Source organism: Psammomys obesus, unplaced genomic scaffold (assembly GCF_907164565.1).
Source record: "Psammomys obesus unplaced genomic scaffold, mPsaObe1.curated_primary_1811, whole genome shotgun sequence".
NCBI classification, from domain to species: Eukaryota; Metazoa; Chordata; class Mammalia; order Rodentia; family Muridae; genus Psammomys; species Psammomys obesus.
This window is the reverse complement of record NW_026585686.1, coordinates 252,133-278,007: the sequence shown is the minus strand read 5'-3', so window position 1 is coordinate 278,007 and position 25,875 is coordinate 252,133. Positions and strand designations below refer to the sequence as shown.

The 25,875-nt window shown below is 38.0% G+C and overlaps 1 protein-coding gene across 2 annotated transcripts in view; it reads left to right on the top strand.

Moving 5' to 3' along the window:
* Positions 1-25,875, top strand: part of Focad (focadhesin) — a 312,861-nt gene that overhangs the window by 196,072 nt on the left and 90,914 nt on the right. For both annotated transcript variants that reach the window (XM_055629496.1, XM_055629500.1), the window contains 3 exons: positions 8,417-8,534; positions 14,597-14,782; positions 21,358-21,479. In XM_055629496.1, the coding sequence (XP_055485471.1) occupies positions 8,417-8,534; positions 14,597-14,782; positions 21,358-21,479 (426 nt within the window). The remainder of the gene's footprint in view (positions 1-8,416; positions 8,535-14,596; positions 14,783-21,357; positions 21,480-25,875) is intronic.

Here is a 25,875-nt window from a genome sequence, read left to right as displayed (position 1 = left end):
TAAATAAATAAATAAATAAATAAATAAATAAATAAATAAATAAATAAATAAATAAATAAATAAATAAATAAATAAATAAAAAGAAAACAGTGCTGGAGATTTGGTGTGAAAGGTCCCACAAGTAGATTAGTCCCACCTGCAGGGACACCTTTTATTATGTTTTTAGTAGGAAGTTGATCATTTAAATAATAGCATAGCAAGTACCTCTAATTTTAGCTGTTACTTCTGAAATAGCCCATTATTGGTAACAGCTTTTATCAAGCAATTCTCAGGAAGTCCTTGTAATTTATCTAGTACTTTTAAAAATATTGGCTTGTTCATCTTTTATGCCTTTAGTGTTATATTTACCCTCTGATTGTGTTAGAGATTGTACTCCATCAAGTGGTACACAGAGTTATGGTTTAGCTAACTCCTTGATTGAACTCTTCCACATCTTCTTCCTTATGTGTACCCCTAGCTGGCTCCTTATATCTCCTAATGTAAATAGTAGTTATGTCCTAAGAATCTGTACTTTAAATATGTTTGAATGTTAGTCATCAGATTGCAGAACTGTAAAGGAGAGCCGGAAGACATAGTCCTTCCTAAGCATGAATTTCAGCATTTGTTCTGTTTAAAGCCCCTTTTGGGATACGTCCTCTTCTTTAGAGAAGCGGTAGCTCACTATGACTTACCCCCACCCAAGGTTATGATGATGGGGCATAAGAATCTCTCCGTCTCTGCCCCAGCTTCTCTTACCAAGCAGCTATCCTCCTGTGTAGACTCACAGCCTCCAGTGTGGAACCATGCTGTCCACTGCCTTTCCCTCCTCCTCCCTGAGAATTTAATGCATCTGCTATGGCTGAATAACTACTTACTGGGTATCTGCCTAGTATGGGCTGAAGATGTTGAATCATTTTATGTGTTTTGTGAATTTGCAGTAATATTATTGTTTATCTCAAAATGAAAATCTAAATTTGAATTTTTTGAGGACATAATCATTTCAATATTTCTAAATAGAGGATGATTTGCCCATTATGTGTTTGTATTCTGTTCTTTTTAGATATTTACTATTTTACCCTCATTTCTTTAGCATCCCTCTACCTATCACCCCTCCAGCCACTCCTCCCCCCCCCCCCCCCAATCAACTAAGACAATATGGAATTGTTTTTCTGGTAAAATAACCAGTAGTGGATAAACTTTTAGGTCAAAGACATTGATTTTTTTCTGACTTAAAGTCATTAAAAATATTCAGCGGTTTTAAAATTAAACTTATAAGATCTTAAGATAGTTTGATTTCTGTGGTTAATTTTAGAAGTAATAAAGAAGAGCTGATTATGTATCCAGGGTTGAGATAAATATGGTGTAACCCGCTTGGCTTTGATTTAAGTGAATGTCATTGCATTCATCAAAGGCTGTTTCTCATTTTAACTAAATTTATGCAATTCTTGACACATTCTGCATTACACTCCTCTGCTTGTGCACAGTCTCTTAGATTTTCATAGGTTAGACACAGAGAAAGGTGGTTTAAAGGTTGTCTGGTTAGGAATACACAGTGAAGTACTTTGTAAGCTAAGCTTTCTCATATTCAATTTGAGGAAGCTTTTAAAAGTAATTTGCCATTTTTAAAATTCTCATATCTGTTGAGCTTTTCAACAAAGCTTTTCTATAATTGGGAGGTCTTGTAGTTTTCTGTGTGTATGCTAAGGATGTACTAAGCTTTCCCTGAATGTTTTAGCAGCTAATGTGATACAATTGCCCAAATTTTGTAACTTCAACAGATACTCTTACATGCAAGTGCTTTCTGAGCCTATTAAGTTGCTACACATAAACCAGAGGGAAAGATTGGTATTAGATAGTTGGAGAAAATAATTCCTTGAGACCTGAACAGAGGAGCAGGAGAGATGGCTTAACAGTTAAGAGCACCCACTGCTCTTCCAGGGGACCTAAGTTTGACTCCCAGCACCTACACTAGCTGACACTCACATCAGTGTGAAATTAGACAATTTAAGAGGGATGGTTGGGCCAGGGTACACTCTTTAGTGGCTTTTAGAAATGTCAGTGGCCTAAATACTGCGACTCACTTTGAGTAATGTCACTTGATGGAGCAGAAGGAATGGTCGGGACACAGCATGTGCAAAGTGATTGCACCCCGTCCCTACTAAGGAGCTCTGGAAGCTTTTGCTTGTTTGGTATACTTTGCCCAGCAGTTAAGTCTCCTCACATGGAAGGACAGAAGTGGTGGTTTTTTGTTTTTTGTTTTTTTGGTTTTTTTTTCTCTGCTGTTGCCACCCCCATGTTCTCCTTCTTTGCTTTCATTTTAAACAACTTTTTTGAGATGTAATTAAAAAATCATAGGTTTCAGCCATTTAACGTTGACAGCTTAGTGCTTCTAGAATGTATAAAGAGACTATGTGAACATATTCTTCCCCAAAAGAGCTCGTGTTGGTTTGGTGGTCATCTTTGCTCCCTTTCTCTCCAAGCTCTAAACAAAAATTAATCTTCAGCCAGGCCTAGTAGCACACATCTTTAATCCCTAATGAGGCTGAGGCAGGCAGATCACTGTAAGTTCAAGCTCTACAAAGTACCGGACAGCCAAGGCTACACAGAGAAACCCTGTCTTGAAAAACCAAAAACCAAAACCAAAACCAAAAGTTAATCTTCTTTCAGTATCTGTGAATTTGCCTTTTCTGGACCTTTCTTTTATATGGAATCATCAGAATATGGCCTTTTATTAATGACTTCTTTTACATAGTCTTTTCAAGGCTCTGTTGTATGTAGCACCTATCTCAGTTTTTTAAACTTTGATCATTTTTTCACTCCCCCAAAGCAGTCCTCTCTCTAGCACTTAATACATAATTGCATGTCCTATTATTTTAAAGGAAGATTCACTTGTAAGAGAAAACAGGAGGTTTTATTAATCTCATTTAGCACAGTGATCTCTAATTTCATTCTCTTTCTTGCAGGTGACATGACTTTACTGTTGTTATTGGTGGACTAATATGCCATAGTGCATACATGACACTTACTCTTTAGCCATTGAGCCATTGCTGGGCAGCGAGGCTGACTGTATGAATAGTGCCACAGAAACATGAGCATGCAGGGGTCTCTCTAGCAGACCACCTCTGATTCCTTCAGGTATAGGCCCAGAAGGGGGATTGCTAGATCAGATGGTAGTTCTGGTTTATTGAGGAGCTTGTATACTGACTTGTATCCTCAGTAGTGCATTAAGGATTCTTTCCCCTAAATCATTGCCAGCATTTGATAGGTTTTTAATATTTGCCGTTCTGATTGGAGTTAGATTCATAAAGCAGTTTTGATTTATATCTGCCTAATGACTAATAATGCTGCATACCTTTGTGTTTATTTATTGGTCATTTGTACTTGTTTATTTGAAAAGTGTCAATTTTCCCATTTTTTCCATTAGATTATTTGTTTTTTTAAATGTTCAATCTTCCTTATTTATTCTGGATATTAATCCCTGTTAGATAAGTATATGGTAAAGGCTTTTTCCTAGTGCTTTTTTTTTTTTTTTTTTTTTTGCCCCTCCACTCTGGCATTTGTTATGAGAAACACTGGAATTTGATGCAATCCCCATTTACCGTGCTTTATTTTCAGGACTGTTAGAGTCCTATTTAACAGGTCATTGATGGCGCTGGAGAGATGGCTCAGCAGATATGAGCACCGGCTACTTTTCCAGAAGACCCAGGTTCAATTCGCAGCACCCACATAGTAGTTGACAACCACCTGTAGCTTCAGTTCAGAAGGACCTGCTTTTTTCTTCAGATCTCTGCAGGCACCACTCATGCATTTGGTATACACATACATGCAGGCAAAACACCCATGCAAGTTAAGACAAGAGTTTCCGTTGTTGGGAGATTCTTTATCAATGCTTCCATCTCATTGTTCATTGTCGATCTATGTAGGCTTTTCATCTTCTTTAGTTAATTTTTTCACATGATATGTATCTAGAAGGTTATCCATTTCTTCCACATTAATAAATCTTTTCAAAGTATTCTCCCATGATCCTCTGGGTGTTAGTGGTATCTGTTGCTTTTCCTCTACTCTTGCTGGTTGCTTCTTTTTGTTTCTTCTGGTTTATTTGGTGAGATCTTTGTCAATGCTGTTCATTCTTTAGGTTTACAGTGTTGCTTCCATTATTTCAGCAGCTTCATCTTTGATCTTTATGTCATTTATTTATCAGGCGTATCTAGAGGAGAAGGGCACATGTGCTAGTGCACATGTGTGGCTGTCACAGGACAAGTCAGTTTCTTCTTCCACTTATGGATCCCAGGGATCAAATTCAGATCATCAGGCTTGTTAGCAAGCGCCTTAACCCAGAGAGCCGTCCTTTGTACCCCTTTACTATTTTTTTAAAGTTTTATTTTATTCATTTTAATGATTGAATTATCTTCCAATGTATGGATAAACTTCAGTTTGCTTATCAATTCATAAGCTGATGAATATTTGAGTGTGCTTATAGTTGGGCTATAATGAATAATTTTTGTCAATGCTGTTTATTCCTTAGATTTACAGTGTTACTTCCATTATTTCATCATTTACATTTACATACAAGTCTTTGATCATAGATTTTTGTTTATTTTTGTTATATACCTAGTATTGGAATTTCTGGGCTTTGTGGAAATTATTTTTACTGGTTTTCCAAAGGTTATTGATGCTTAAAGCCAAGAAGCAAGTTAGAATGACAATGAGCTAGCTCTTTATTCATCTGGTTTTCAGGAATTAGGAAGTTCTAGTACTGCTTAGAATTTCAAAGACAGTTTTCAATATTACTAGACTAAGAAAATTCTAACTACAAACCAGAGACACTTGGGAAACTCTGCTTGTTCCAACTAAAAGTTTTCTGTGTGCCAGGGCATGTCTGAAAATGTAGCATCATAAATTAATGCCATCATACCCTGTCTGGACTATGTCTGATTGTTATTTCTGAAGTGTGGCTGGCTTAGTTCTGTTGGAACTAAGTTCTCAGTGTGCAATCTGCATGAGTCTTGTTTTGAGGAGTACACGGGAAGTTAAGTTGCTTTTACATCTACTTGAAGTAGTGAAGAAAGCTCTTCTTAGGGTTGAGCGGCTTCACCGGAGTTGAGATTATTATACATAAGAGGAGCATTTGCTGTCTGTTTTCTTTTATCCCTCTGCAAGAATCCTGACTCAGTGCAGTTGCTAATGAAATAGTGCTTTGGGGACCTATGAAGAAGGCAGTCTGCAGGAATTGTTAATTATTTCTAAAAATAACTCCCGGAGACAGGCAACTGATAACGACTAGGTTCTGGCACTTTATGGTTATAGCAACCACTTTTCTGTATTTTGATTCCCTACCCTAATGCTTAATTATCTCCATGTGGACATTATGATGGTGTGTCATTGAAAGTATTAAAAATTTAATTAATTGCCTTACCATTGTATGTTGTAGAAAATATGATAGTGCTAATTTTACATTCTTATTTTGGTTCACACAAAGCTAACTAATCACAAAGCAGCTGAAAAAAATCTTCAAAATGCAAATTACATACAATAAAGTGAAGCTACTGATTACTGATTGTAGTGTTTTTATTTTCCATAACAACTGCTGCTAAGTCCAAAGAATGTCAAATAAAGCATTTGTCATGCCCCGATCTTTCAACCAGATGATTTTAAGCTTTGTTATAGAGATATAGCTAGGATAACACTTTTTAAAAGTTTAGATTCAATGTGTATGTGTGTTTATGTGGTGTGTGTGTGTATGTATGTGTGTGTGTGTGTGTGTGCACTGTGTGACTGTGTGTGTGGTGTGTGTGTGTGCGTGTATGTGTTTAAGACAGGGTCCATCTATGTAGCCTTGGCTGTGTCCTAAAACTTACTATGTTGACTAGACTGGCTCTGAACTCACAGAGATCCACCTGCCTCTGTCTCCCAAGGGCTGGGATTAAAGACATGCACCACCATGCCTGTTGTTACAGGAATATATTTTTAAATTTTAAGAATTTTCTTTTGCAAAATCAGTAGCCCTCCTGTATACAAAAGACAAAAGGGCTGAGAAAGAAATTAGGGAAACAACACCCTTTACAATAGCCACAAATGACATAAAGTACCTTGGTGTAACCCTAACCAAGCAAGTCAAAGACTTGTATGAAAAAAATTTCAAGTCTCTAAAGAAAGAATTAGAAGAAGATATCAGAAGATGGAAAGATCTCCCATGCTCATGGCTTGGCACGATTAACATAGTAAAAATGGCCATCTTGCAAAAGCAATCTACAGATTCAATGGAATTCCCATCAATTTACCAACACAATTCTTTACAGACCTGGAAAGAAAAATTCGCAACTTCATATGGAATAACAAGAAACCCAGAATTGCTAAAACAATCCTCTACAATAAAAGATCTTCTGGAGGTATCTCCATCCCTGATCTTAAGCTGTACTATAGAGCAACAGTAATAAAAACTGCATGGTACTGGCATAGAAACAGAATGGTGGATCAGTGGAACCAAACAGAAGACCTAGAAATAAACCCACAAACTTATGGACACCTGATCTTTGACAAAGATGCCAAAATACATACAATGAAAAAAAGATAGCATCTTCAATAAATGGTGCTGGTCTAACTGGATGTCTACATATAGAAAAATGCAAATAGATCCATAGTTATCACCTTGCACAAAACTAAAGTCCAAGTGGATCAAAGACCTCAACATAAAACCCGACACATTTAATCGGATAGAAGAAAAAAATGGGGAAGACCCTAGAACTCATTGGTACAGGAGAAAACTTCCTGAACAGAACACCAACAACCCAGGCTTTAAGAGCAACAATCAATAAATGGGACCTCATGAAACTGAAAAGCTTCTGTAAAGCAAAGGACACCATCATCAAAACAAAACAACTGCCTACAGATTGGGAAAAAATCTTCACCAACCCTTTATCTGACAGAGGGTTAATATCCAGTATATATAAAGAACTAAAGAAGCTGAAAAGCAGCAAACAAAGTAATCCAATTAAATAAATGGGGAACAGAGTTAAACAGAATTCTCTGTAGAGAATATTGAATGGCAGAGAAACACTTAAAGAAATGCTTTAACTCATTAGCCATCAGGGAAATGCAAATCAAAATGACCATGAGATTTCACCTTACACCCATCAGAATGGCCAAGATAAAAAACTCAAGTGACAACACATGCTGGAGAGGTTGTGGAGAAAGGTGAACCCTCCTCCATTGCTGGTGGGAATGTAAACTTGTACAACCACTCTGGAAATCAGTCTGGTACTTTCTCAGATAACTAGAAATAGCGCTTCCTCAAGATACAGCTATACCACTCCTACGCATATATCCAAAAGAAGTTCAAGTACACAAACATGCTCAACCATGTTTGTAGCAGCTTTATTTGTAATAGCCAGAAGCTGGAAACAGCCCAGATGTCCCTCAACTGAAGAATGGATGCAGAAATTGTGGTACATCTACACAATGGAATATTAGCAATGAAAAATAAGAAAATCATGAAATTTGCAGGTAAATGGTGGGATCTGGAAAGGATCATCCTGAGTGAGCTGTCCTAGAAGGAGAAAGACACACACACTATATACTCACTCATATAGACATGTAATATAGGATGAACCTACTGAAATCTGTACATCTAAAGAAACTAATCAAAAGAGAGGACGCTGACTAAAATGCTCAATCCCCATCCCAAAAGGCAAAGAGGAAGGACATCAGAGGAGGAAATAAACAGGAAACAGGCTGGGAAACTGCTACAGAGGGCCTCTAAAAGGCTCTGCCCTGCAGACTATCAAAGCAGACGCTGAGACTTATGGCCAACTGTTGGGCAGAGTGCATGGAATCTTATGTAAGAAGTAGGAAATAATAAAATCTGGAGAGGACAGGAGCTCCACAAGGAGAGCAACAGAACCAGAAATTTGAACACAGGGGTCTTCCCAGAGACTCATACTCCAACCAAGTATCATGCATGTAGATAACCTAGAATCCCTGTACAGATGTAGCCCATGGCAGTTCAGTGTCCAAGTAGGTTACATAGTAATGGGAAGAGGGACTGCCTCTGACATAATCTAATTGGCCTGCTCTTTGATCATCTCCCCCTGAGCGGGGAGCAGCCTTATCAGGCCACAGAAGATGACAATGCAGCCACTCCTGATGAGATCTGATAGACTAAGATCAGAAGGAAGGGAGGAGGACCTCCCCTATCAGCAGACTTGGGGAGGGGCATGCGTGAAGAAGGGAGAGGGAAGGTGGGTTCGGGAGGTGAGAAGGGAGGGGCTTATGGGGGGATACAAAGTGAATAAAGTGCAATTAATAAAAAAAAAAAGAAAAAAATTGCTATTTAAGAATGAGTTTACGATGATTTTTAAATCTTAACATAAGAGTCACCAAAGAATCTATTTTCCATGTTTTATTGGACTCCTCTCTAACATGTCATTGCTTATTTCAGATAAGGCCAGAAATGCCCATTCCTGATGAGATGGATGAAGAGGAATCTGTGGATCTTTCCATTCCTGGCTCTTGCTATCTTAGACTATTGACGATCACAGCTCCTTCGGTTTTACCAGGTGACTCCTATGACAAGCACAGGGCTAGCAGTCTCAGGGACTTTGCCTGTCTGATAAACTGTAGGAACTTTTCATTTGTTTGGTGTGTACCTGCTGTAGTTACTTTCTAGCTAAAATTGTAGGGGAAATAAACTGTTTAAAGATGCTTTCTAGTTAAAATGATAGGGGTAATATGCTGTTTTAACCATAGTAAAACCATTAGATGACAGCAACATAGAATTGCAAAATAAGCTTAAACAATTGTTCTCAATGATAACTAGAGTTCATTTCAAAAGCTGTTTATTGTGTAAGACAGATTTGCATTGGAACTGAAGGTCATTGCTTTAATTAATGCCTCTTTGTTATCAGCTAAGTAAGAAAGAAGATCTTTCGGTGTTTGAGAGATTTATTTTAGATATTTTATTTTTCATGTGACTGGGAGTTTTGCTCTATGTACCACATGTTTGCCTGGTGCCTGAATAGGGGTTACAGACAATTGTGAGCTACTGCATGTGTGCAGGGAATAGAAGTCAGGTCCTCTCCAAGAAGAGCTGCTAACTGCTGAGGCTTCTTTCCAGCCTAATTTAGTCTTCCTAGGAAGTACACTAATCACAGTATTAAAGTTTGAGAGCTATAAATTAATGACTACATTATACAAATGTAAATTAATTAATGTTAAAAAATGGCTCAATGTTTGAGAGCTGTAAATTAATGGCTACATTATTGGCACATTATACAAAAGTAAATTGATTAATTTAAAAAATGGCTCAAGGTGGGGCCACTGCTGCACACAGGTGGTGTGAGCTCATGAGACAAAAGCAGGAGGATCATGAGCCGGCAGCCAGGGTTATACGTTTGCCAGGCATGGTAGTTTCAAGGCTCACCAGGTCTGTTCAGTAAGTTGCATGCCATCCAGGCCTACATAGTGAGGCTGTCTTTTTTTTTTTTTTTTTTAATAATTTTAAGAATCAAATTATGTGGTCATTTTGTTTTGATATAAACTTTACTGGACTGTTAGCTTTTAAGAGGCCTGCTGTGAATGTGTGGTAGTAACACAAGTAAAAATTTCACTGCCTCTATTTAGGTCTAACCCAAGAAACAGATGATTATTGATGAGATATAGCTTAGGGGCTGTGATTAAAATTTTATAATATTAAAACATTTATCTTCTGATTATTAAGCTGATCTGTCGTGATTCAGAGCTCTTCACTGTTAGCCAATATTTTGCTTTTTTGTTCAAATTCTTTGTTGGAATTTGCGACATTTAAATTTTGAAAAGGAATAAAGGAATGTCATTGTGTCTTATAACTAGATAAATATAAACCTTATTTAATAAAAGGAATGTCATTATATCTTCTCAATGTAGTCACTGTAGTACATGGTAATAGTAGTCTGTAATGTAATTGTCTTTTCCTCTTGATTTCATGACACACAGAGATGCCATAGAAATTTAGCCAAATCTGTATTGTTTATTTATAGACCAAAGTTCTGTCTGTTTTGCATCCTCTCGGTAGAGCAAACTCAACAATGGCATGTAGCCAAGAATACCATGCTTTCATTTCTTCCCTTCTTTACAATAAGCCTCAACAACCTGTTCCTTTCTTCTCTGTACTTCCTATCTCATAGCTGCCTGGGAGCCTTAAGACTCTCTAGGGTTAATAGTGAGCAGGAGTAGGAAAATGCCTTGTTACCCAAATTTCTCCAGTGTCCTAAAACAGCCATGGCCAATAGTTCTTTTGGAATTTTAAAATGACTTTGTGCCCTTTGCTGATTCCTGCAGCCTTCTGGTCAGAGGAAGGGCACAGGCGCATGGGGAGCAGCTCTTTTGAGCACTGGTACCCCTGTGCTAGTGTTTGTTCTTGATGGCCACAGTACTCCACCAACTGTGGTTGTCTGAGGAAGTCTGGTCATTGGAGTCAAGTTGGCTGCGGAGGTATAACTATGTCTGGCAAACCATTGTCGTAGACAACGTTTTGCATTCTTCTGTGGTGCTTTTCCCTCATTAATGGAGCACTGACAGACAAGCCATAGGCTGCAGCCGTATGAACAGAGACTAGAAGTGCATGGGGTGTGTGGCACATGATACTCAATATTTGCTGCTTCCTCCTCTTCTTCTTCTTCCCCTCCCTCTTCTTTCTTTTCCCCCTCTTCTTAACAAACTTACAGTTTTTGCTTTTAAAATTTTACCTGTATGAGTGCTTTGCCTAGATACGTGTAAATGTAGTGTGTGTGTACCTGGTGCCCATGGAGGACAGAAGAGGGCATCAGAGCCCCTGGTGCTGGAGTTACATAGAGTCGTGTGCTGACATGTGAATGCTGGGAATTGAACTCCCGTCTTCTACAAAATCAGAATGCATTCTTAACTACCAAGCCATCTCTCCATTCCCTAACATCGAGCTTTTTAGAGTTTTAGCTTAAAATTGTTTGTCCCATAGTTCTGGATTTTTCCAGATACTCTGAGTTTGTGAACTTTTGAAATTAGATTATTTTTCCATTCAGCATAGTGTACATAAGATCCTTAACCTAGTTCCTTTTGCTAATTTTCTTTCTTTCTTTTTTTTTTTTAGTTGTTGGATGATATTTCAGATATAACTGCAGTGTTAACATGTTCACCTTGTTGTCCATAGATTTCCATTTTATTTTCAAATGCTCACCTGGTCATGTGTAAGGAAGAGGTCAAGGTCAAGCTACAGAGAGCAGAAGAATGCTAGCTGTGGCTTGGAAACACGGTGTTCTCTGTAGCGGCTTCATTCAGCTGTTCACATCTTATCCTTACCTCACATTTCCAGGAGGCCATTGAGAGGCCTTTATTGACCACAAAGCTTGACAAGTAGACAGCTTTCCATTGCTGCAACAGTGTTCTTGCAAGTGATATCTCTTTTGACATGTGTACTTGTCCCTTTTGTCAGAACACAGTTCTTGAAGAAGCATGAAATTACCCTCTTACCAAAGTGCTCCTATCTTCACAATCACATGACCTGCACACATTTTGAAAAGTCTGTACTCAGACTGAGCTTGGAGCATTCATACCTGTGCCACAGTGCCCAGGAATTGGAATGCGTAGCCTGTGATCACATATCAATCATTTGTTTAGATGTTATATTCATCAAGGTCATTATGAAAAGGGGTTCATGCTAAATGGAATAATTGAAGAAAGTTTAATAAAGTGATTCTTTATAATTGTGTTTTCAAAGTTTATGGAAATTCATTAGATATGATGAATCATCCGAGAATAGCTAAGATCCTTTGGCCTGTGTAGGGAGGGAGAGAGACATGCGTGTCACAGAGCTACCTAAGGGAAGACAGCCCTCTGAACAAGGGTGCAGGCAGCCTGTAGTAACCTGTTGGACAGTGTCTAGGAAATAAGTTCTCTGGCTTCACTGTTGTTTCACCCTTTGATCTCCTGCCAGTGCCTTTCATTGGTTGAAACAATGAACAGCCTGCTGATGCATTTCTTAAAGCTTAGTTTTAGAGGCTACATAGCAATGTTGAGAATGGTAGAGGGTAAGTGCGGAGGAGTCAATAGAAACTGTTCCCAGCAGGTGTTCTCAGTCCTGTGTGTGTGTGTGTGCATGTTTGTGTAGATGTGTGTATGTTTATATAGTAGAGGTTAATACTTTGTGTGTGTATTGTATGCATATCTCTACATATGTGCATTCATGTGTATACATGTGTGTATATGTATATTTTATGTACATCTTTACATATATGCATGCATGTGTTTAGAGCAGAGGTTGACAATGTATGTGCGTGTTTGTGTCTGTATATCTGTCTGTCTGTGCATAGAGCAGAGTTTGACATTGGCTGTCTTCTTCAATTGCCCTTTTCCTTGCTTTCTGAGGAAGAGTTTTGTGTGTACCTGGGCCTTACCATTTAAGTACACTGTCATCTCTCAGGTCGCAGGCCTCCTCTGTCTTTGACTCCCAGTTGCTGGGATGGTATGTGTGCACTGTCTCACCTGGCCTTTTATGTAAGTTCTGGGAAAGATGCTCTGCCTTGTACTTTACCAACTGAGCTACTTCACTAATCCCTGTCCATATTTTGTGTAGATAAGGTTGTCTGTATCTAGGAGATTATGTAGAAGTGTAGAAGGACACTTCATCGATGTGCCAGAGAGCACTAATTTTAAATCATGGGGTCCTTGAGGTAGAAATGTTATTAATGATTTTGGATGTGGCATGATGGAATCTTCCCTTTCTATTCCTATTAGAGGAACATGTAATAGTTTTTCTTTTTGTTTTTCCCACTGTGATTTGTTTAGCTTTAATGCTTTGTTTTTATTTCTGTATTGGGCAGCCTCTAGTGGTCCTTGTGGAAATGACATCCAAATATGAACCCATAAGTCTTACCAGTTATTATTTTTTTTTGTCATCTCATTGTTTTCTGATCCTACGTTTTTATGTTTTTTTGTACTACATACAATGTCAAATAGAAAAGAATATGAGATTCATTAGAAGGAGTATAGACAAGGAGGTAAGGAATAGATTTTTTATATTTCAATACTTGTGCTAACATTGCTGCAGAATGGTGCTTGGTTCTAAAAGGTCTCTCTGAGAGCATCCAAAGGACAAGCAGGATTCAGCCCATGAAAATTTTGGAACAATATGCTCCAGGTAGACAGCCAGCAAATTTCACATCCTTGAACAACACATCAAGTCTATATATATATATTTTTTAATTTTTTTATTAATTACACTTTATTCATTTTGTATCCCCCCATAAGCCCCTCCCTCCTCCCCTCCCGATCCCACCCTCCCTCCCCTTTCTGCATGCATGCCACTCCCCAAGTCCACTGATAGGGGAGGTTCTCCTCTTCTTTCTGATCTTAGTCTATCAGTTGTCATCAAAAGTGGCTGCATTGTCCTCTACTGTGGCCTGATAAGGCTGCTCCCCCCTCAGGGGGAAGTGATCAACGAGCAGGCCAATCAGATTATGTCAGAGGCAGTCCCTCTTCCCATTACTATGTAACCCACTTGGACACTGAACTGCCATGGGCTACACCTGTGCAGGGGTTCCAGGTCATCTCCATGAATAGTCCTTGGTTGGAGTATGGGTCTCTGGGAAGTTCCCTGTATTCAAATTATCTTGTTCTGTTGCTCTCCTTGTGGAGTTCCCGTCCCCTCCAGCTCTTACTATTTCCCACTTCTTACATAGAATTCCATTCACTCTGCCCATCAGTTGGCCATCAGGCTCAGCATCTGCTTTGACGGTCTATACTGCAGAAGCTTTCAGAGGCCCTCTGTGGCAGGTTTCAAGGTTGTTTCCTGTTTTCTTCTGGCTTTCAGAGGCCCTTTGTAGCAGGTTCCGAGGTTGTTTCCTATTTTCTTTTTCTTCTGATGTCTATATTTTTGAAGAACAGAAGGAGGCTAGTTGGAAAGATATCTTTAAATTGGCACGAAGGGAACATGGCAGAAATGCGGTCAGAGGGAGAGTTGTAATGAGCCCTTGTTTGTGGTCAAAGACTGTGCAGTTTTTCCCCTTCCTTCCTTCCTTCCTTCCTTCCTTCCTTCCTTCCTTCCTTCCTTCCTTCCTTTCCTTCCTTCCTTCCTTTTCTCCCTCCCCTCCCTTCCTCCCTCTCTCCCTCCCACTCTCTTTCTCTCTCTCAACACACAGTTAAGCTATTGGATGGTGTTAAGTAAGGAAAGAACACCCTCAGCTTCTGGCTAGACGACACTGCACAGTGACCATGAGGAAGATGAAATTAAAGGTGTAACCTTTATTTGGCCTTTATTGGCCAAATATATATTAATATATTTGAGGAAGGACAAATGATAACTAGGCAGGGTTTTATGAGAATAGTTGTAAAAATAAGGAATCTGAAGGTAGAGCCACAAGAACTTGCCAATAGATGACGTGTAAGAGGTAAAGAATGAAGAATGAATTCTAAGAACTAAGAGTACCTAAACAGTGTGTTACTTTGCTGTAATTTGGGAAAGTTTAAGAAAGAGATGATCAATAGTTTACTTTTCACTTTGCAAAGTTCAACCTGAAATAGAGCTAGATGTCTATGTACCTGTTAAAAGTGAATGCCCCATCTTCTAGAATGTTTATTTGTGTTTTGAACTCATTTTATTCTCTTTCAGCTTTGGAAGAATTCTTTACATCTCTTGTTAAACAAGAGATGGTGAATATGCCCCGTGGGATATATCACTCAGCATTGAAAGGAGGCATCCGCTCAGACCAAGGGAAGACGGTAGCAGGAATCCCCAATTTTATATTGAAGATGTATGAAACAAACAAGCAACCTGGATTGAAACCTGGCCTGGCAGGTAAGAATATGGCATGGTGGTGAAGTGCAGGGTCATGTCTTAACTTCTACTACCATGTATAATTGTAACAGGTTGCACGGTAGGCTGCTGCTAACATTTACACAAGTAGAAAAGTTACAACAAACAACCAAACTTGAAAAAGATTTTGAAAACTGTAGAAGCAAAGACAAATAGCTTCAAATTCCAAAATGGGCAGAGTATTTTAGACAGTTTTCCTCCCTTTGAACATATTTACTAGAAGAGTAAATATGGCTTTAGACTTGATCTAGAGCTGGCTCAGGCAGAGGTCAGGTCTGTTGGAGAAAAGAGCAAGCAATGGCCAATAAATGTATAGACACAATTTTAATATTCTTAGCCATCAGGGAAATGCAAATCATAACTCCATTGAAATTCCAGCTTTGCCCTGTCAGAAGATCCATTATCAACAAAGCAAATAAGAAATGCAGATCAAGGCTCAGAGAACAAGGGATGCTCATACACTGTTGTTGGAACTGTAGATTAGGTTGGCTCCTATGGACGTTAGTATAGATATCTCCCAGGTGAGAACTAGAACTGCCATATGATCTTCCTGTACCACTTGTTGGTTTTACCCAAAGTAATCAAAGTTAGCATATAACCCAATATACTTGCACTTTTGTGTTTATTATGTCACTGTTCACAAATCAGCCTGTGCCCATCAACATATGAATGAATAATAATAAAAAGGCCATAATTAATATACATATGGATTTCTATTCTGCCATAAGGAGGAGCAAAATCATGTCATTTGCAGGAAAGCTATATGTCATCATAGTAAGTGAGTGACATAAGTCAGATTCAGAAGGATATACTACATGTTTTCAGTCTCGATTTTAAAAAGACATGAAAGTAGAGGAGACTGGGCAGAGGAAGGGTGCTAAGAGGAGGTAGGAGCTATGAGGTGATGGTGGCATAATATGATCAATAAGATGTTCATTCACAGAAATGACACAGTGGACCCAATTATTTTATACAGTGAATACACCAATAACGATAGTTTAACATTTAATTTGAACTACACAATGACAAAGACAAACCATATAACAGCTTGTAGGATCTAGCTACAATGTTTTTCTGTCAATTGGTTGGTTGATTTTGTATGTGTACATAAGTCTGAACAAGTGGAATATGTGGGGGAGATGCACAGTGTGTATGTGAGTGTATTCACCCCTGTGTATATGTTTGTGGAGGGAGGCCAGAGAAGGACATACTTTGTCCTTATGTATTACTTTCCACATTATTCCTTTGAGACAGAGTTTCTCGCTGAACCTGGAGCTTTGCTAGTAGCTAGCAAGCCCCAGAGATCCTCACAGTTCCATCCACATAGCTTTAGAACTACAGATATCATGTGTATACTATGGTTGGGTTGTGTATATGTGTGTGTATGTACTTGTGTGTGTGCATATGCACACATGTGCACACCTGCTCACTCACTAGAATCCAAACTTAAGTTCTCATGCTTCTACCCAAGGGGTCATCTCTGTAGCTACCACAGTGGCTTTTAGAGGGAAATTGTCTTAATTTTTTTTTCTGTTGCTGTGATAAAACCCTATGGCCAAAGCAAACTTAGGGAGGGAAGGTTTAGTTCACCTTACAGGTTATAGTCTACCACCAGGAGAAGTCAGGACAGGAACCAGGAGGCAGGGACTGAAGCAGGGACCACTGAGGGTGCTGCATACTGGCGTGCTCCCTGTGCCTTACCCAGCCTGCTTTCTTGTACCCAAGACCACTAGCCCCGGGGCGGCACGTCGTAGGCTGGGCGCTCCCTCATCAATCATGAATATCAAGGAAATGTCCTACAGATTTTGCCACAGGCCAATCTGATGGAGGCATTTTCTTAAATTTGAGGTAATTCCAGCTTGTATCAAATGTGCAAAAACCTAGCTGGCACAGAAATGTATACTTTCGATGTACAAGAAACAAGGAAAGGAAACCAAATTTCCCTTTAAAAACTTAGGGAAGAATAACAAATCAAGTAAAGGTCATAAAAATCTGTGACCAAAGACATAAAGATACTCATATGGTGAAGATTTAACACAATTTGTACATACAGAAGGCTGAGAATGCCTACACAAGTAACAACAAAGGAAGTGCTACTTCAGATCCTACAGTGCTCAGAAAGATAAATGCTACAAAGAACTTTCAGTCAATATTCTTCAAAAATTAAGTAAGATACAGAAGTTTCTAAAAATATGAAACTGACAGGAGAAAGACATTATATGAACAATTTTATATTTTCTGGGGAACTTTATTCTCTAACTTAATAGTCTTCCTACAAAGCTTAGGTACAAGTGGCTTCTTGATGAATTCTTCTAAAGTTCATTGAGAAAAAGGAAAATAGTACTAAATTTATACAGGCTTTAGCAAGAATGCAGAGAAAATAAATGCTTCTTTATGGGACCAACATAATATTAATACCAGAACTTGACCATGATTTTACAAGACGGAACCCACAGGTGGAAAGATAGGGTGGGAGGGAGGTTCGCTTAAACAATGCATGTGAATTGTGAGACAGAATTAATTTACTGTTTCAAAGCCAACATAATTAATTGTGTTAATTTAAAAGGCTGCTCAATCTTTTTTTCTTTTAACATTTATTTATTTTATAATGTATACAATGTTCTGCTTCCATGTATACCTGAACACCAGCAGAGGGCACCAGATTTCATTATAGGTGGTTGTGAGCCACCATGTGGTTGCTGGGAATTGAACTCAGGACTTCTGCAAGAGCAAGCAGTGCTCTTAACCTCAACCATCTCTCCAGCCCCCTCAAGGCTGCTCAATCTTTAAGTATACTCAGATGTGCAGGAAGAAAATCTGAAAAATTTAGCATATGCTCATGATGCCAAAAAGTCTCTAAATAAAAATTCTGTATAGATGAAAAGTTTTGTTCTGATAATGAACAACCCACTAACTACCAACACGTACTCGTAGTTACTCCTGCTGTCTGATATTGGAAAAACGTACGAATGTTATCACCACTCTTACTCAGCATTAGACTAGACACCATAGTTGGTGTAGTCAGCTGAGGAAAAGAAACAAAAGTTACAGGATTAAAGAACCAAAACATTCCTTACTTGCAGATGACATGATTGTATTCAGAGACAATCCAAAATAATCGATGGCTAATTATTAGGATTAATCGTTGAATTCTGTTCAGCAAGCTGCTGCATATATATATATCTATACAAAAATTAATATAAAAATAGGTTGCATATTTTATACACTATATTGAGTAGAAAATGAAATTTAAAAACTATAATAGCATTATGAATATTGAATATCTAAAACAAATCAATAACCTGTATGTTCTCAGCTACAGATATTATATTGAAAAAACAATAAATGTAATGATGTATGTTTATGGGCTAGAAGGCTGCATACTCTAAAAATTTAAGTTCTCTTTAAATTAATAGAGAGATTCAAGTAAATCATAATCAGTACAGTAAGTTTTTGACAGTTGATATTATTATTCCAAACATTGTGTGGAAATACCAAAACCCAAGAATAACCAAGGTCATCTTGAAGAGCAACAGCAGCAATGGAGGAAGACATACATTACTAGATATCAAGAACTATATAAACTCACAATAATTGATATTAGTGCAATGATGCACAGGCTAACCAAAAGAATACAGTGTGAAACATGCGTACATAGTCAAATTATGTTAATTTAAAAGGTTGCTCAATCTTTAAGTATACTCAAATATGCAGGAAGAAAATCTGAAAAATTTAGCACAAGTTCATGATGCCAAAAGTCTCTTAATAAAAATTATGCATATGTGAAATGTTTGTTCTATACACTGTACATCTCTCCACTAGATGTATTGCAGTGATGTGGAGAAAAGCCACGCTTCCTATAATGGAAAGCTCCACTGTGTTTATTTTTATTTATTCCCGTGTGTCTGTAGTGTGTGGTCCATGTATACACATGTCGTGGGTGCATGTGTATTCTCCTGCATGTGGAGAGAAGTGTTTTCCTTAGTCCTCTGCCTTCTTATCTGAGTGAGGGCCTCTTGGCTGCATCCACACACTGGTTGACCCACTGCGCTCCAGGGATCCACCTGTCTCTGCCTACCTCTTCTTGCTTGGGTTCCAAACACATGCCACCATGTGTTTACCATGTCAGTACTAGGCACTGAGCTCATGTCTCCACATTTGTTCAGCAAGCACAGAACTGACTCTGCCACCTTCATGACTATGCCACTATGCCATCTGAGAGCTCTCATTTCAAAAGAATGACAGACACATTGAAGATGTATTTATGATGTACATACCTGATAAAGGACATCTGAAGAATGCACAAAGACCTTTGGCGAAATAACAAAAATCGCTTAATTGAAAAACTAGACGCCATTTGAGTTGACACTTCAGTGATGGTGGAACACCCTCTTATCTTCAGCATTGACTGCAGCTCACTGCAGTGGGTAGTTTCTCCAATGAAAGAGGGGCTCGGCGCTAAACCTTGAGTATAACACAGTAATTACAAGGCTGTTTGACAACCTGACCACCTAGCAACTAGTAGCAGGTTCTTCCGTTCAGTCTGTGACCTTCCCAACCATGCTCTCCAACAGTCTCTAACAGTTAAGGGTGTTGGGGGTGATGTCATTTTCCTTAGTGATGTAGCCACTGATAAGTTGCCCTTGCTCCAGGAATAATATCCTACCCATGCTTGGGCAAAAAACTATAATTAAACTCAATGGATTGCATAGAAAAGGGAGATAGGAAAATAGAAGGAGGCTTGTTTGGAAGGAAGGTTCCAGCAGGAGATAGATGGGGATGAGAGGGGGATTGGGTAGAAATGACTAAAATTCACAGTCCAACAGGATTTAAAGATAAATTTCAAATGTCCAGTGAACATGTGAAAAGATAATCAACTTTAACATCAGGAAAATCCTGGAAAAACTATAAGACATAATAAAAAACTATAATAAGATCACATTCATAGTGCTGAATGCATAAAAGATGGAAAATACTATGTACAGTTGTTTAATCCTATGGTTTCACACACGAGGATTCAACCAACAGCAGATGAAAGAAGTATTTCTAAAAGTTTACAGTTGTACTGAACATATGCAGACCTTTTCTTGTTATTTGTGCCCAAACAACACAACACAACACAGCACAGCACAGCCAACTGTTTATGCCACATCTGATGTCTGCATTGTATTCATTATAAATAATAGAGGTCATAAGAGATGCAGGAGGAAGTGAATAGGTCATATGCAAATACTATGTCACCTTATATAAGGGACCTGAATGTTCATGAATTCTGCTAACCATGGGGGCTTTGGTCCCTGTGGATAGGAAGCAATAGCTGTTGGTGAGGTGACCAGGACAGCTGCTTTGAATAGAAGTTCCCATGATATTTTGAAAATTGTGAACAAATTCCTATATAATTCGGGGTTTTAGTTTTACAGAATATAACTTGATTGGTACTCCCAGTGACGTAAGTTCATAGTAGTACTATTTGCTTAGCATTTAACTCAGGAGCTATCTAAATGCCTGTTTGCAGTAAAATGAGTACAGAAATGTTGCAAATTCACATGAAGGAATATGATGTAAGAATGAGTAGATTACAATTGCCAATAAGAGTAAAATGATTCTCACAACAGTGAGGGTGAGTGAAAGAAGTCAGATATGAAAGTATCTTCATGGTCTGATTTCATTCGTAAAAAGAACCTGATAGGCGAACTGGCTGTTAGAAGTCGTACTGCCCCTGGAGTTGGAGGTGCTATGGGAAGGTAAGCCCAAAGGCTTCTGAGATGTACAGAATGATTTTCTTCTTGACCAGGGTCCGGCTTGGACATGTCTTCTCAGTGCAAAACAATTTATCAAGCTATGTTTATAAACTGTTCACTTTTCTCTGTCATATACTAAGAATAGATGTTGAAAATGTTGTAGCCTGTATATTTTATGTCATCTTGGTCCTTGAATATGTCTTTTCCTTGACTCAGAATTACTGTGTTTCCATAAGTTACCTGGGGTTTCTATAAGTTACCGCGCAAGTACTTTACTAGCTTTCTTGGCTTTTGATTGATTTGCGGCCTACGTTGAGCTGGAAGTTCAGTTGAGAACTCGGTTAACCAAAGTTACAAAGGCAGGGAAAAGGAACAACCAAGGGCCTGCTGGTGCTCGTGTGAGGTCAGCTTGTTTATGTGTAGGCATAGACTATGTTATCAAGAGTTGACATAGATTAATATGTGCACCTACTTTTTTGTAATGAAACTTTTTTTAGGATAAAGCTCAATTGTACCAATGATTTGCAAAATGTGAAATGAATGAAAATTTTCCTTTTTTGTAAATATTTACACTGATAGATGTTAATTATAAAGTACTTGTAAATAAGTTATATTTTAAATGTTACTTTTTGTATCCCATCTCTTTTTCCCTTCTTTTGACACTTACACCAATATTAAAATATAATAATTAGCTCAACAACTAATGTTTACATTTATAAGTTCTCCATCCAGATTGGCTGAGTGTGTACTACTGAGACTATAATTTACAATTTTTGTCATTGAAAATGCTCATTTCGAATTTCTTTCATTTGAAAGGTGGCATGCTGTTTTGCTATGATGTTGCCATGTATCAGAATAAAGATGGCAAGCCACTGAATCGGCTGATGGCCAGTAGAGGGCGAAGCTTCAAGCAGACAACACTGGCCCTTGTCCATGAAGTAGGTGCTGTTCTGACCCCATCAGCCTCTTTGTGTTTTAGTGTTCCTCCTTTGCCTTTGTTTGTATGAACTGAGTTTCTTTGGAAGGTGTTTTTCCTTTGCCATAATTATCACAGGTTGCTTTTTAATGGCTTCCAAAATAGCTGACCAAATAGGATACTTAGTCCTGTGTTTCTCCAATAGATAGTTGACACTTACGTACTGCTCAACAGAATCATTAGGGAGTACACTCTAAAGAGGATACTTCTTTACTTATTTCAGTTATATTTGATTTACATTGTTTAGATTGAATTTTAACTTAAGGAAAAAGTACTGTTCATTTCTTTCTCTTAAAAAATTGGTTATATGTGTGTATGTTATAGCATACCTATGCATGCTCTGATGCATGTAGGGGTCAGAGGACACTTGCAGGTTTTATCATATGGTTTCTGGGGCTAGAACACAGATCATCAGACCCAGGCAAGTGCTTTTATCTGCTAAGCCGCCCTCTGACGCCTTTCCTTTACCTTTTTATTTACTTTGTATGTGCATGCTTATGACACACATAGAATTTAGTTGGCAACTTGTAGGAGCCAGTTCTTTTCTTCTACCATGTGGGTTCTGTGGGGAGAAACTCAGGTTGTCATGCTTGGCAGCAAGCAAGTGCCTTTACCTTTGGAGTCATCTTGCTGTCTCCCGCAAAGTACTTGAAGTCTTTTCTGATAACAGTGTATCTCATTCAGTTAAAGAGAGAGAGAAATCTGGGAGGAGTAATGTTTCTCTGAGGTAAAAATGTTTAAACAAATCAGAGGAAAACAGGTCCTATCTGTATCTGTTATTCCCAGTCATCTCTTTAGTTAGCGTGGAAAAGAAAGATTTGCTACCTTTATCATCTTAAGCTCTGCATGTAGGTATTTTTAGGACAAATCCAAGTTTAAACTTTGAAAAGTTATCAGAACAGAAAATTTTTAAAAAGGTGTGGGCTAGTAGAAGCTGTGTTAAATTTAGCTAATGTACCAGAAGCTATGAGATATGCTCTACATATGAACAGAGAAAGTATCTGGATTAAGATACTTGTAGCTTGTGTTAGAGAAGGCCTAGAAAATCTCAGAGGGATGGAAAAATGACAGTATTATTTGGGAGTCACTTAGAGAGAATTTTGAACAAAATTTGTGAAATGTATGATGGGATTTTAGTTCAGATTCAGTTCCCTTGGCCTAGCAGTTAACTATGTGTGCTGTTGCTGTGGAGATTAACTGCCTTGCTAACTGAGTTTGTTTCAAGTAACCATATTATGCAGTTCACAACTGTCTATAACTCTTGCTCCAAGGTAGTCAACACTTTCTTTTGGCCTCTATGCATACACATGCATGCCTGTGAACACAGACAGACACACACACACACACTCTCTCTCTTAGGGGAGAAAAGGCAGAGAGGGAATGATTCATTGGTTTCTCAAACTGTTTAACCAGAAATAATGAAAATTTTGAAGAACTGACTAATAACAATTGCAATAATAGAAATTATAATTAGCTTGTACACTTTAACAGTTACTGTATCACTGCTACTGCATATACAATATACGTACCTTATGTAATGTGTTTCAGTTTGCTGTTTGTTGATTTTTTTGGTGGTCCAAAATGTGTATGGCTTTAGTAGAAACAGTACTTTGAATTTTCATTTTTCTAGCAAAATGCAGAACAATGCTCTCTCTTGATTCTGTGCAAGGGCAGCAAACTGTAGCTCAGCCAGGCACATGACTACTGGCATAAGCTGCTGTATTTCGCAGTGTGCTACTGTGTGGTTGGGCTGTGATGCCTGCTAAGTTAGCCTAATTAAGCACATTTTCAAGTTAGGGCATTTTCAGTTTGTAACGTTTTATTAAGACATGTCCTCAGAATTATAAGCAGAGGAGCACAGTATATTCATTCATTTAATCTCCACATCCACGTCCTGAGGTAGATCTTGTTAATCTGTTCAAGATCATAAAGCAACTAAGTGGAAAGTCTGGAAATTGAACCCTGGAATTCAATTTCAGTTTGTTACTGTGGAGCTTAGCAACTCAATCAAGTGAATTTAAAAAAAAAATTATTAAGTCCACAGCTTTTACTTATTCACTTCTTGGCTGTGCTTTGGCATTTCTGATATACCAGTACCACCACTTTTAAGACGTACAGCCATTATTAAATAAAACATGGATTACTTGAATACTCAGAGTTACCGAGTAAGGACTTAGGGGCAGGTGGTGCATACAGCATAGATACACTGGGCAAAGGAATGCATCATGTCTTGAGCGGAGCAGCACAAAGTTTCATCAGACTGTTTATGACAGCATACAACTTCAAACATGCAAATCATTTGCCTATGGAATTTTTCAGTTTAGTTATCCGACTGTTGACTGTAACAGAAACCACAGACAGAGAAACTGCAGTTAAGGATGATCACTGCACCCTTCCAGGTCAATCAGAAAACATTTAAAACTTATCTTGACTCTTAGCTTTTCTTCTTCTTCTGCCTTTTTTTGTTGTTGTTTTCCTGGGGTCTGTTGGGCATTGTTTTTTTAGAAATTTCTTCAAACCCTGCTTTGTGTCTCTGGAAGTTTGTCCTGAGGGGTTCATTTGTTTATAGGTTTACTGGGTCGTGGACCTTTGATTTGCATCTGGTTTTTGGTGGTCATATAAACATTTTCATGATAATTCCTCACTGAATTACTCAGATATTTTTGTGTTGTCATCTGTTTTGTCCTTGATGTAGAGAAATAGCTAAGAGTGTGATTGTTGAGGTGTTTGGTAACTGCACATAGAACTTGATGTAACTCTAGTAGCCTATTTCCCAATGGCTGTCTCCTTGTGGATGCTCCTATAGTATACAAGAGGTCTGTGCTTACATCCCTGCCTGGGACAGGAATGTTAGCTTTAAAAACTGTAGGTATTCATTTCTGTACTGATGAATGGTGGTCAGCATCTTTTTATGTGATCTTTTGTAATCCTTAGTTTTCCATGATGTGTCTGCTCTGATCTTTGCACTATGTTTTTTCCCCCTGAGGATTTGTTTCCTAAAGAAAGGACTTTACACATTCTGGATAGAAATGGTATATTAGAAATGGATTTTAGAAATGTTCTATACCTAGTTCTGTCATTTCTTTAAAAATGACTGTATTTGAAAAATCACATTTTTAATGTTGAAGACTCTAGATTGTCATATTTTTCTTCTTTTTGTCTGAAGCAAGATTACAAAAATTTTCCTTTTCTATGTAATTTATCTTTTATTTATTAATTTTTAGAGTAAATGTATAATTCACTTATTTTAAAACCCCAGTATATATATATATATACTCAAAAATCTATGGTTCACTGGAAGTGGCTGCTTGCCCACAGGGTAAAATTTTTAAGGTTCATCCATGTTGTAGCATACACAGTGTGGCTCTGCACTGTTTTTATGGCAGATCCATATTTTATTGGGTAGGCACACCACATGTAGTGCATTCACTAATCAATTTGTAGTTAGACTATGGTTTCACGTAGTAGGTTTACACTTTATAGTGTGCATTTTAGGCTATGTTCCATTATAGTATAATATTTGTGTAAGGACTGGTTGTTTTTGTTGCAAATACATCCTTTACTTGGATTACCTAAGTACTTCTTTCAAAAATCATTTCTCCCACTTCCCGTGTTTTTTTCTGTTCTCTCTCCCTCCCTCCCTCCCTTTTTTTTTTTTTGTTTTTGAGTATGTGTTTTCTCTTTCTGTTACTGTGATCTGTATTTTCGCCTAAATCCTACAGCCTGATTACTGTCAGCTAGGAATATGCCTCACAGTGAAGTAGTATGACTTTTAGTTCTAGGCCCTTTGCTCCTTGATGTAAACATAAACACAGCTTTAAGATATCACATGCTTACCTTGATGTGGATTATAAATCCATCAGTTCCATATGCCGCTTGACGGGAAACTGAAATCTTGGGACCACAGAGTCTCTACACTCATGAACAATGTACATCTTTGTAGTTCATTAGGTTAACATTTTGTTTTCATATAAATCTTGTAGGTGCTTTGTTAAATTTAGAAACCATTACATAACCCTAAGTGTTTTGCCACCAGGATTAATTCTATTTGACTTTCTGCTCATTGCTCTTGTGTAAACACAATGATTTGCTTCTCTACCTTTACTATAGCTGAATAGTAAGGCTTGAGGTCCCATAGTCACACTTATCTAATATTTTTCAGTGTTGCTTTTTAAAAGATTGTCTGTCTGTTTGCCTGTCTGTCCATCCATTTGCCTATCTATGTATGTATCTATTTATCTATGTATGTATGTATGTTATCTATCTGTCTATATGTATGTATGTATATATGTATGTATGTATGTGTCTATCTATCTATCTATCTATCTATCTATCTATCTATCTATCTATCTATCTAT